We start from the raw sequence: 13,817 nt of genomic DNA, 5'->3' as shown, positions 1-13,817 counted from the left end.
AATGACGCTTCCAACGCGGTATGCCATTTGTTAATCTGACATCTCTGTCAAAAGTTATGGGGTTGCCAGATGCTTCCACTTTAAATGGCCCACCCTGTATAAGCAATTGAAATTGAACATAAGTAAAACGAAGTATATGGTAATTTCGCGAAATCGTTCAAATGAAAACGTCTCTATTGTTATTGATGATGAGACTATTGATCGCGTTCGGGAAATTAAATATTTTGGCGTGATTATCGATGACAAACTCAAGTTCAACACTCACATTGACTATTTAACTTTTCGAAGCAAAATACAGCTATACAAATCAATCGTCTCTCCTCATTTAGACTTTTGCTCTTCCATTTTATTTCTGATCAATGGAACACAAATATCGAGATTACAGCGTTTGCAAAATAAAATAATGCGGTTGATACTAAAATGTCACAGATTTACTTTCAAATATTGAATGTTGGACGCTCTGCAATGGTTATCCGTGAAGCAAGTGATTTTCACAGTTATAATACAAGAAACGCGAATGAATTGAGAATACCCTATTTCTTGACATTTGCTTCACAAAATTTGTTGTATTTCAAAGGTATGAATGTGTTCAACTCCATGCCAAGACATATTAAACGTGCAACAACACTTGCAGAATTTAATAGGCACTGTATTTCATACGTGAAAGCTGTGCTTCGTTAACAGCCGACCGATATATTATTTAAATTTTATGGCGAAGATTGTCACTGACGAAGTTTTATACGAACGGATAATTTAATGTGGGATTTTTTTTGCAGTCTTTTTTTTAAATATTTTCAATTAACTTGACGAAGTTTTTTGAACGGATTATATTATGTAAACTATTTAATTTCTTAAATTATCTTTTCTAAATTTGTATTTGTGTCCTCTCTATTATGTTCGTCATGATCCTGGTGATGATGGCCTATTTTTTTGTTGTTTGTATTTTGTATTAGTTAAAAAAATAAAAGTAGTCTACATAAGTTTGAGCTTCGCGCGCGTAACACAGATATAAAGAATAATAAATTGAAAGTTTTCTAAGTGCCGGTCTAGAAATTTTTCGTTAAGGAAATTTTCTCGATTTCTCTGGATGAGGTTATTCATAATCAATCCAATACAAGGCTGGCGGTTGGGCTTGTGCTCTGGTGGTCCACTTGACCTCAAGGGTCTCGTCGGGACCATATCGGCTCTGTGGCGGACATGACTGAGTATTGTAATTTTTTGAACTTATATCTGTAAATAAAATCAGTTCGTTGTTTTTTTTGTTTGCCTAACTGATTTCAATGCTGAAAAAAATAACTAAATTATCTTTTAGATAACTCGTCTTGCTCAAACCTCTGTAGGGGAAGGAGGAGGGACCATCATCATTTCTTAAAAAAAAATTATAAGTTCAATCTTAAAGCATAATCTTAGCTTTAGTATCATTGATTGTCATAGTTATTATGAACTTGACGATGTTGATGGTATCCACTTAAAAATTGTATTCACAGTGCTTTAGTAGGATTAAAATAAACAGTGTTATTTATTGTAAAGTTAACCGATGACGCAGACTTTTGCATCTTTTCGCCTTAGATTGAGCATTAGGAAGCAGTACTGCACGCTTCATATGAATGATAAAATGACTCTCATTCAGACTGATTCAGATGCTATAAGTCTGAAAAATCTGTATGAATACAGATTATTCTGTAGATATGGTAATCCTGGTGTGGGCTGAACAGAACCAAAAACGTGAAAAAGTCCTTTGAGTACTAACGAGAACAATTGTCAGAAGGTTAAATTAGCTAGGAAAAAACGGAAAAGAAAACCAAAAATGATCAGCTTGAATACACAACGATTAACAAGAATTACTCACAAAGTTATTTTCATTCAACTGTATGGAATAATTTCCAACTATGCCGCAGGTTGGCCACCACTGATTTAAGAGAATTGTTGAGAATCCGTTGGCATATGATGTGGCCGGTGTTGCAATTGACTATTTGAAGTTCAAATCATTGAATCTTTTACATTAGGAGGGTTTTTTACTTTTAAGAGCCATTTAGTGTATACTTTGTGCAATTTCGCTGGTTCAGCTTTATCACAGAAAACAGCAACAGAGCGTCCATTCTATTCAAGCTCAGATAAATTTCAGAGCCAAAGTCATCCCTTTAAAACGTTAACCTTAAAAACATTTTCATGAAGTTTTCTTACCACTAGAATCACGAACAAATCTCTGAATGTGTACAAATATCCATATTCTTTGTTTCATATCATTCATACCGAAATCCAACACCATTCATGCATATTTATCGAACGTTATAATTTAATTTGCTCGGATGATGGATCTTTTCTGCTTCCCATATTCCCCGATGAAAGCATTTTCCGCGTAGAAAACTCAATCAGGCGTACTTCTTGGCGATAAGGAACGATGATTTATGATGAGCAACGCCCCGCTTTATCTGTTTCCGTTTTTCATTGTTCTTTTGTTGTTTCGGATGTGCGAATGGGAATAAAATACTCATTTATTCACAGTTTACAGTAATTGTACAACATTTATTGAACGGGTTTTCAGTTTTTCCTTTATATTCATAAATTATCTCTAAAGTATGTTTAATATCACAAATGGTTGAAATTAATGGTAAATTTATATTCTATAACTTTCTTTTCGATGCAATCTTTCACACGGGCATTTAGCCCTATATCAACATTGCAAACATTGTTCAAATCTTGGTTTAGTTTGCACCGGGAATTATCAGCTAACATTATGTATCGGTTTCCCTTAGGAGCACACATTTTGACGACTTAGATTCATGTTTTTTTACTGTATCTTATCATTCAAAGCAACCGAAAACTTGACCATATTGTCGAAACCAATTTTCAATCACTTCACAAACGCACCATAGAGTCTCATCCTGTACGAAGGAAAATGGGTTTGTTTCGGGAGGGGTTGTCACACAAAAGTTATCCTATTCCATCCGCAGTGGCCAGCCGGAACACTTGTTCCTTCGGCTTTCCAATGAGCCGGAGGAAAATACGAGCAGATGGTTGGTTTCTTTTTTCTGTTCGGGATGCATCATGGTTCAAAGGGAGGAGGAAATAGGATCACTGTTAGCTGGCAATATGTGCGGATTTTAATCACTTGTCGCGGGCGCGAGCTTTCTCCTGATTATGTTCCGTGGGCTGTTTATTCGCTCAAGTGGAAGGGAGTTAACAAAATTCTCATTTGCGTGATGCAGTCCGTCTCTTGAGCTGGGGATTGCTTTACGAATTTATACAGTTTGCGGGGTGATCTGATGTGGTTGGTTTGTGGATTATCGACTGACAATAATTGTTCGAATATAATGGATTGCCTATTCGGGGGAATGTGATGGTGAATCGTGTCGATGTTATTGTTTGTTAGTTTGTAATTATAACAATCGTTTCGAGTAGCATCAATATACCAAGGCAGTCGAAAATGCGGAATGGTTGATTTAAACCGCGCTATCTCCAGTTTTTGTTACCATATATTTTAAGGCATAAGGTTAATAATAATAAAATTCCGAAACACGTTATCAAAAATATCATTCACGTGTTGAAATTGAAGATGAATTAGTAATTTATGTTATGATGGATTTTAGAAAAATCTGGTAATTTTTATAAATATTTTACCGGAAAACACGAATTACTAAACATTATAAAATGATGTAAATTCAAAACTAATCTTGTCAATCATCAAGCTTGGTTTAAAAGTTAACAATATAGATCAATATAGTGACGTATTCAATTACGAAGGCAAAACAATATTTTAGACGTTTAGAGAATATTTGTCTCAATGTTTTGGTTACTAACAGCTTCCTGAACATTTTCTAAAGATTAATTATTGAATGAAATACTTTAAATGATGATACAAATGGAAAATATTTCAGCAACTAAATAATGAACACTTTGCATCATATTCTGTAATTTACTTTTCGAAATCCATCTGCCACTGGAAGGCCAATCATATATAATCATCCGGCGTATGACTGAAATTTGTCTAATTTACAACAAATCACCATCTCTTTTCCCCCATTCAATATAACAAATAATAAGTATTTCGTACAAAAATTTCGAACCGAATAAAACAGTTTGCGCTCCACATCAGCTAAAATTTCTAGCAAACGCTAATCGCTATATCCTAACACTGGTTTTCACCTACTTTACGGACGCCCACCTTGCCGTTGATCGGTCGTTCGCTTCTTCGGATCCAGCAAATCGCCGGCCTTGTCCTGGTGCGCTGTCATGTGCCTCGTCAGGTGGTGGCGCTCGCGGAAACTTTCGTTGCAAACCGGACACTTGAGTTTCTCCTCGCGTTTCCTCCGATGGGGATCCTGCTGGTGTTCGTTCTTGTGGTGCGATCGCATGTGATACACCAGGTCGCTCGTCATCCGGAAGCTTATGTTACACTTGGCGCAGGTATTCTGGGCTGACAGTGAAAATGCACCCATCGTCGTCGGGAGCAGCGTGGAAAGGATTGCTGCCGCTGCCGGATTCCGCATGATTCCGTCAACCTCTGGGAGGAGGTTTTGTGGAGCTCCGGCGGCAAATGGCATGAACGATGGCGAAGAGAAGTACCCCTGGGGAAGCTCGGGGTCCTGAATGGGTGGCCGATACATCATAGGCTTCGATTTGGACGCCTGCTGTGGACTAAGATCGGCGGGATTTTGAGGACTTCCATTGATGAACGGATAGTCGTAGCGGAAGTTTGTTGGTGCTCCCGGGCTGATGGAAATTGGTGGGCTGGACGAAGGACAGCTCTGTTGATCGGGACTCAGCGGAGGAATCGGTGAATCCGGAACCGTGATACTAGTCACTTTTGAAAATGCGCTCCGAGGAAGCTCCGAATTAAGAAAATTTCCGGAAGCTTTCTCGCGGATTGCCATCAAACTGGGATTCTCGTAGAATCTTGCGTGTGGAAACATGTACGACAGTCTTTCACTGTTTAATTCCTGCATCAACTGTGGACTTCCCCCTTGCGGTCTTGGTCTGCTCAACAGCTCCAGGTTAAAATTCCTTTCCTCGGCTGGACGGATTGGGCTAAAACCATTTTTCACCGATAAATCTTCCGATCTGGTTGATTGTGTCGAATCACTTTCCACGTCAATGGTCGGAGAATGAACCTTTTTCACTTGTTTAGATTTCAGTTTTTCATCCGGCATCATCAGAAATGCCACGTCGAAGGACCGTTTGGTCGAGCTCTTCCCAGTTCTGTAATTATCCACCTTCGCTTGGGCCATTTCTATTCCACTCATACCGTTCTCGCAAGGATTAACACAATGTCCATTGATTTTAACATTCAATCGGGACTGCCGTATGTCCATCGTCATTGTCCACTTGAGGAAATCCTCCCGCAAATCAGCAAATCACATTAACTCTCACTTCAGCTCGAAACGAACTCTTCAGCTTTATTCTAAACACGTTTTTCCGCACAAAGTCCACAAAGTGATTTTGACCAACCGCGCCGAACGTTCCAAGAGGACGAGAACCCTGCTTCAGAAGCCACTTGTTTCCTCGAAATCTGCTGCTAAACTGTTTTTGATTGCCAACCAGCACATGAATCTATACTTCTTCTCGGCAGGCTGACTCAACACCACCGCACTGTGTCCTCACGAAGCGAGGGAAAAGCGCCAGCATAAAAATTGCGAACATATCGTTCCACACAGCATCGCAGCGGAGCAATACACATACACACACATAGGCGAAAGCATATCCCTCACCGCGCATTCATAGAACCCAGAACAGACCGACCGGCAATTATAATGTACATAAACATAGGGACCCGAAGCATAAGGGAAGGAAAATATTGTTCCCTCATCAGTAGCAGAAACATTTCATGAGTGAGGGAGAGAGGGTAAGTCATGGACCGAAATAGCTGCAGATCAGAGCGCTAGTGAGAGAAAGAGTGGTGAGTGGGTGAGTGAGAGGGAGAGAAATCGAACGAATGAGCACCACACATATGCACGAATACATGAAAAAGCAATAGAAAAGCTTTCAATATGAGATATTTTATGCGATATATTTCACTCGACTCTTATGTCACCCACCCACGTCGAAGTGGGTGGCTTCTGCCCATTAGCCAGACCATATTCTGGTTCCCTTTTTCTTATCCCAGCTCTCTTGCTCTCGCTCATCACTCGCGAAACTCCTAGAGCTGATAGGTCCCTATGTAGCATCGCTGATGTTGACTCTCGTGGATGTTATTCAATGGCATGTGAAAGACTCCTCTGAAGAACAGTGTTGGCAGCGATGTTGTTCATCATAATTTCTTTGCTTGGAACAAGTTACAGGAATGATTGGAATGATAGTTACAGATTGGTCACATTCAGGAGGAACTATTTTTTAAGGCTAGTGAATAAATTTTCAACGGCTCAAAATTGAAAGATACAAATTTCAAGATAAGTGATTGAGTAACAATTATCAAAACTTATATAATTAAGTTTTCTTTCCACAACTCTTTTTTATTCGTTTCCGTTGCTTTTCAGCCTCTTTTATTTTCGCAATTTCGGTAATAAGAAAAAATTAGTTTTATATTTACCCTAACTTTTGTTTTTTAAACAGTCTGTGAAGACAGACTCAACAAACGCATAAATCTGTATATAGGCGGATGCCCACTCCGTTCTACTGCCGATCCGATCAGAGCCTTCAGGGAAAAACGAACTATCGATGATAAATAGATATGGATTGCGTACAAATGATGCCATTGCACAATGGTCCAGGAGATGTATTTAAGTGGAAATTAGCATCTAGAGCTCGACAGTTATTCTCTAGACAAAAACTGTCTTCAAAAAAGTTGTTACATACAACAGAGCACTCATTTTTATGTTATTAAAAATAGGGTGACCAAAATTGTCGATGAAATAAAAATCTAACTTTCTTATCTTCATAGATAGAGGTAAACATAGTTCGACAATGTTGTAGTTCTAGTTATTTGATACATCTTTGTCGAACAAAGTTTTTTTTCTATTGTATTAGGGTGACCATGGAAAAACGGGTTTTTTTGCTTTAACTTTTGACGTAGGACTACGTCTAACCGGAAGATATAGGGGGTGAAATGAAAATCTAGGCACTGAACAAGTAGGAAAAAATGCAAGATTTGGAACGCTTATAACTCGAGCATTTCTCAATAGATTGCAAAGGTTTTTGCATCAATTGATAGGAAATATATCTACGCATCTATCATAACGAATAACATTTCATTTTTCTTGAGATAAATAATTGAATAATTGTGAAATATCAAGCATTGTCAAAATGCACTATGTGCCCATTTTTGAATGGTCCATTTTGTGCTTCTCAAATCGTACCGACCAAAACGGGCAACCAGAGCAGCAGCGAAATACAATGAAGCACGATTGGAAAGGAAAAAGAAAAAATATGAACGAAACATTGGTCGCAGTCTCACACATGCGTAATTCTCGAGCCAGCCAGTCAGCTTAAAAATCCCCGCTCCGCTGCCGTAACGATCATTCTTTGTGTGGACACCGACTGGACAACATCGTTGCTGGACGAGCTGGATGGCGAGGGATCGAGTGCCTTTCTCAAGGCAATGGGGGCGGAGGTGTAATGAAGGAGTTAGAGTCGAGTTTTAAGGGCCTTTCTCAAGGCTAGAGACGAATGAACTAAAAAGTTTAAAGTCTCTATAATACAAAACCACCACCACCACCACCGTAACGATCATTCTCATCCGAACCGTACACCACATCGTTTCGCATGACATCACATCAACAAACCAACACAAGCAGCCATGGTTGGATATGGCAAAGGAGGAAAAGTGAAGGGAAAGACAAAATTCCGCCCGAACCGTGTTAGTCTGGAGTTCCACGCAAGGGTAGCTAGGCCGAGCGCGTTAGTACCAGTGAATCAGTCCACCTAGCCGCTGTTATATAGTTTCGGCCGCCGAAGTGGAAAAGCTGCTCGCGACGATAAGAAAACCCGCATTCAGAACAGACCACATTCGGTTCGGTGGACATCAAGACAACACAACAGGCAGTTGCAGCGAGTGGCGAGTGGCAAACGCAATTGCAAAACGACAGCAGGTAGCAGAAGAAAAAAGTTTGTTCTTTATACAATCTGCTTTGGTGGCAAAACCAGAACAAGGCGGCATCGAGGGCGTTCGAAATGGTTTTTTTTAAAAGTACTAAGTTTTCTAAATTGGAACCATTCCATAAAACACGGCGCTTATCAGGGCCATTAAACCTTACAAAATAGAGTTTACGAAATACAGTTCAATGCTTTCTAAAATAATATCCAAAATAATAATAAAACACAAATTGATTTGTTTGCCAGGATATGATGAGTATATGAATTTGGCAGTTGTTCTGAGCTTATTGATGGTTGGGGACTTTCACGATTATTCAATTTTCACCAATTCTTAAATTGCTTCTAGATTGAAAGTACAGTAATTTATATTTAGCTCGACATTGAGCTAATTGGATGGATCTGTAATGCGACATTTTTGTAAACATAGAGTTCGGGGTCCAAATTATAACCCCACATTGAAAGTCGACACTGTACCACTGTCATCGGAAATGTTCAATTACAGGTTTAAATCGCCTCAAATGCGACACTGAGTGTTTCTCTGGCACGTCGCATTAAATGTAATTTACTGAACAACATGTCACAAGCTGGATGGGAAGAAATTTTCCAACTGTGAAAGCTGTGGCGAGTGGCAAACGCAATAGCTAAACAGGAAGGTTTAACCGAACAAGATGGGGATATCGAGTGATTAAACAGTAAACTAATCCATTTTTCAGGTAGATAGGTAGGTATTCACGTAGGAGAAGAAAATAAAACAATATATTTAACAAAAGCTGTCCCCTTTGTATAGTCCTACGTCACTCCGGTTATGTCCCCGACATTACCCACCCGTCTTTTTTATTCCAAATTCTACATCAAAACTGTCTTCATACGACTTTTAGGGCTTATCAATTCCAACATTTTGCGATGCAGAACTTGTCAATATCTTAATTCTTTTTAAAGTTATTGATGTTTTTTTTTACTCAAAAACTCATGACTTCAATTTTAATTCACTCAAACACAAAAAAATAACATAGTGTTGAAAATCACACATCATGCAGAGTGAAATATGCTCTTTCAAATGCCGTCAATAAACTTTGTTCATGTTTGCCCCAGAAAGAATGACAAACAATTGAAAAGAACGTATTTTTGGTAAGAAATAGTTATTGATATTTTAAGTAAAGTTGAGATATTGACAAGTTGTGCATCGCAAATGTTATGTGCACCTGTGGCCGAGTGGTTAGCGTCCCACACTACCATGCCGGGTGTTCGGGTTCGATTCCCGTTCTGGCCGGGGGATTTTTCGTCAAAGAAAATTCTTCCGATTGCACTGTGGTCACGCGTATTCTAGAGCTTGCCACTGCAGAGTACATTTAAGGCGTGTTATTCGGCATCGAAATCTCAACCAAGTATTAATGAATGACGCTAGTTAATGAACACGTTGAGACGGCAACAGTTCCACAGGGAACGTTAACGCCATTAAAGAAGAAGCATCGCAAAATATTTGTATTAGGAAGCTCTAAAAGTCTTCCGAAGACAGTTTGGTATGTAGAATTCTAAAAAAGTTAGAGCAAAAAAACAGTTTTTTTCATGGTGACCCTAACGTAACTTAGGGTAAGACGTAAGACGTAAGCCGCTATATCTGTTATTTCGAAGATAGGAAAAAAACTTTGTTCGACAAAGATGTCTCAAATAACTAGGACTACAACATTGTCGAACTATGTTTATCTCTATCTATAAAGATAAGAAAATTAGATTTTTTATTTTGTCGACAATTTTGGTCACCCTATTTTTGATAACATAAAAATGAGCGCTCTATTGTATGTAACAACTTTGTCGAAGACAGTTTTTGTCTAGAGAATAACTGTCGATCTCTAAATGCTAATTTCCACTTAAATACATCTCCTGGACCATTGTGCATTGGTTATGGATTCGATGACGGAGAATATGAAATTTTAATATAGAGAATATTTCATCATATCAAAGAGACCACGTTAGTTGATATAAGCCACAGTGTCAATGTTGAATGTTCACGAAAGTTTTGTGTGAATTGGTACGGACGATTTCTTTGGTTCCGTACGTCGTTGGTTTTTATACCATTAGGTGTAGAGAGATAGTGTTCTGAATCGCACGTAAAGGTAGTTGATTTTATACGTTGACAAGGATATATTAAGGTGGTCGTGAACAAATATAAAATCGTGTGTGAAGGTACTAAATCTCTAGAAGAAGAGATACATAGTGACAATAAGAACATATCTTCTTTTTGGATGGCACTAACGTTCCCGGTAGGACTTTCACCTTTTCAACGTAAGTATTACTTGCGTAGTTTTTATTAGCACTACTTAGTTGAGATTTCCATGCCGAATAACACGCCTTGAATGTTTCTTGAGCGGCAAGCTATAGAATACAAAAAAAAGACGGGTGGGTAATGTCGGGGACATAACCGGAGTGACGTAGGACTATACAAAGGGGACAGCTTTTGTTAAATATATATTTTAAATATATTGTTTTATTTTCTTCTCCTACGTGGATTAGTTTACTGTTTACTCTTTATAAACATGTTGGTGGTTCTGAAAAGAACCTTTGGCGTTGTGTTTTTGCGTTTTTTCTGAAACCTTTGTACTTATCAACGCCGGGCAACTTTTGGCGTATGCACATATCGTACAATCAAAATGATGGCTGTGATAGGGTATGCATAGGTGGTCATCTGCGCGCGTTTTGTACTCTAGCGGTACACACTCACAGGATAGAGACAAATCGGCAGACTCAGCCAAAGGGACGAGTCCAACGAGACGAACGAATGAGCGTTAAAAGGGAGCGATGGCAAAAAATACATTGATTACGATATGTTCGCTCGTTGGATTCACATGCAGGCTAAAAAGGGTCCTTTTCAGGATCACAAAATTATCTTCAATCTAAAGAGTTTATTGTTTTGTTATCACTCGATATCCCCATCTTGTTCGGCTAAACCTTTCTGTTTAGCTATTGCATTTGCCACTCGCCACAGCTTTCACAGTTGGAAAATTTCTTCCCATCCAGTTTTGTGACATGTTGTACAGTAAATTACATTCAATGCGACGTACCGAAGCACCACTCAGTGTCGCATTGGAGGCGATTTTAACCTGTAATTGAACATTTGCGATGACAGTGGTACATTGTCGACTTTCAATGTGGGGTCATATTTTGGATCTCTATGTTTACAAAAATGTCCAACTAAATAAGTCGCATTACATGTCCGTCCAATTAGCTAAATGTCGAACTAATTGTAAATTAATGTACTTTCAATCTGGAAACAATTCAAGAATTGGTGTAAATTGAATAATCAGGAAAGTCCCCAACTATCAATAAGCTCAGAACAACTGCCAAATTCACATACTCATCATTTATGTTTTATTATTATTTTGGATAATGTTTTAGAAAGCATTGAACTGTATTTCCTAAACTCTTTTTTGGAAGGTTTAATGGCCCTGAAAAGCGCCTTGTTTTATGGAATGGTTCCAATTTAGAAAACTTAGTACTCGTGGTTTTGAAAAAAACCATTTCGAACGCCCTCGATGCCGCCTTGTTCTAGATTTGCCACCAAAGCAGTTTGTATAAAGAACAAACTTTTTTCTTCTGCTACCTGATGCCGTTTTGCGATTGCGTTTGCCACTCGCCACTCGCTGCAACTGCCTGTTGTCTTGATGTCCACCGAACCGAATGTGTTCCGAATGCGGGTTTTCTTATCGTCGCGAGCATTTTTGCCAGCTAACTCGATCACTTCGGCGACCGAAACTATATAACGCCGGCTAGGTGGACTGGTGCACTGATACTAACGCGCTCGGCCTAGCTACCCTTGCGGGGAACTCCAGATCAACACGGTTCGAGCGGGATTTTGCCTTTCCCTTCACTTTTCCTCCTTTACCATGTCCAGACATGGCTGCTTGGGTTGGTTTGTTGATGTGTTGTGATGCGAACCGATGTGGTGTACGGTTTGAATGAGAATGATCGTTACGGCAGCGGAGCGGGGATTTTTAAGCTGACTGGCTGGCTCGAGAATTACGCATGTGAGAGACTGCGACCAATGTTTCGTTCATTTTTTTTCTTTTTCCTTTCCAATCGTGCTTCATTCTATTTCGCTGCTGCTCTGGTTGCCCGTTTTGGTCGGTACGATTTGAGGAGCACAAAATGGACCAATCAAAAATGGGCACATAGTACATTTGGACAATGCTTGATATTTCACAATTATTCAATTATTTATCTCAAGAAAAATGGAAAGTTATTCGTTATGATAGATGCGTAGATATATTTCCTATCAATTGATGCAAAAACCTTTGCGATCTATTGAGAAATGCTCGAGATATAAGCGTTCCAAATCTTGCATTTTTTCCTACTTGTTCAGTGCCTAGATTTCCATTTCACCCCCTATATCTTCCGGTTAGACGTAGCCCTACGTCATTAAAAATCTGCCAAATGTCTGTGAAGCTGTCATCCTTCCATTAAAATTCTGGAGTGAGAGAAAAAACCTTTTTTTTCTAAAAGGGTAAATTTTTCGAGTTTTCGGCTGATCATGATCCTAATAATCATCAAAAGAAGCTGGGTTCGATGGCCAGCCCTGAATTTCTGATGGACGGCCCCTAATTTCTACTTTGTGAAAGGGAATGTAAACGCAATACTCTAGCGTAAAATCTTTGATGATCTGAATGACGCTTTCTGTTAGATTTGGGCCGGTAGAAAACAATCCACGAGTCAGTTACACGTAAAGGGTGTGTCACATCAAATTGCATCACGGAAAAAACGCTGTAGAAATTTAATTTTTAGGAATTATATCTTCAGCTTTCGCTTATAATCAGATAAGAGTGGGTTGTGACCTCCGAAAAATAGTGGTCTTTCCAATTCCCGACGCGTATTAGATTCCCGGGGTGATTAAATCGCGCTCTCCCTTTATTTGTTGCGTGGACTTTGATATAAAGCAGCTCCAAAGCTTCTTTCTATTGGAGCTTAATTATTGCACGCGATCACACTAATTATAGTACAACATTTAAAACTTTATTACTCGTTACATTTACACAAACTCTTTATTAGACGATTAGCACTACATTTATTCTACTAAAAACTATGTCTTATTCTACTATTCAAAATGATGGCCGGCCGTGCGTCAATTGTTAGTTGGACATTCAAATACTGAGAGACGGTATCATGGATGCCGCGCCTTTTTATATTGTAACAATGTTACGACAGTAGAGTAATTTCGTACTGCTCGAAATGATCGGCACCTATCGGAAAATAGTGCAGTCGTGTATTCGCTACAGTGGAGCTTTTCGACTACGACTACCGTGAAGCTTTTTAGACTACCTACTACACTACTGCTATGACTACTATAGTCTTTTTCGTATCATACAGAGTGTATAGATCACGTTGGCCATGCTTCACTTTCAATTTTTCGTAAATTTGGAAAAATGTCATCGAACGAAAAAGAGCGTCGTGAATTAATCCTGTGCACTCATTTCGAGAATCCGGAGTTGTCACATCGGGACATCGGTAAGATGCTGGGAATCGTCCAATCCACGGTCAGCAGAGTACTAAAACGATACTTCGAGAACCTAACCATCGACCGGAAGGTGAAGAACGGCAAAAATGGATGCTCCGTCAGTGAAAAAGATCACAAGCGCGTAGTTAAGCAGTTTAGACGTGATCCGAGAAGTTCGGTCCGGGATGTCGCCAATAAGCTGAATTTGTCAAGTTCATTCGTCCAGCGGACCAAGCAGCGGGAGGGCCTGCGTACATACAAGACTCAGAAGGCTCCTAACCGCGACGAAAGGCAAAACATGGTG

The 13,817-nt window shown here is 39.3% G+C and overlaps 1 protein-coding gene across 1 annotated transcript; it reads right to left on the bottom strand.

The window, feature by feature from the left end:
• Positions 1–2,557: 2,557 nt before the first annotated feature.
• LOC129769204 (Krueppel-like factor 11) lies at positions 2,558–5,737 on the bottom strand. Its single transcript, XM_055771309.1, has one exon. It carries the CDS (start codon positions 5,316–5,318, stop codon positions 4,152–4,154), a length of 1,167 nt encoding a protein of 388 aa, XP_055627284.1. The 5' UTR covers positions 5,319–5,737; the 3' UTR covers positions 2,558–4,151.
• Positions 5,738–13,817: the final 8,080 nt, after the last annotated feature.

The sequence above is a fragment of the Toxorhynchites rutilus genome, chromosome 2, assembly GCF_029784135.1.
Source record: "Toxorhynchites rutilus septentrionalis strain SRP chromosome 2, ASM2978413v1, whole genome shotgun sequence".
In the NCBI taxonomy this organism is placed as follows: domain Eukaryota; kingdom Metazoa; phylum Arthropoda; class Insecta; order Diptera; family Culicidae; genus Toxorhynchites; species Toxorhynchites rutilus.
The sequence above is the reverse complement of the archived record's forward strand: the minus strand, read 5'-3'. Positions and strand labels throughout refer to the sequence as shown.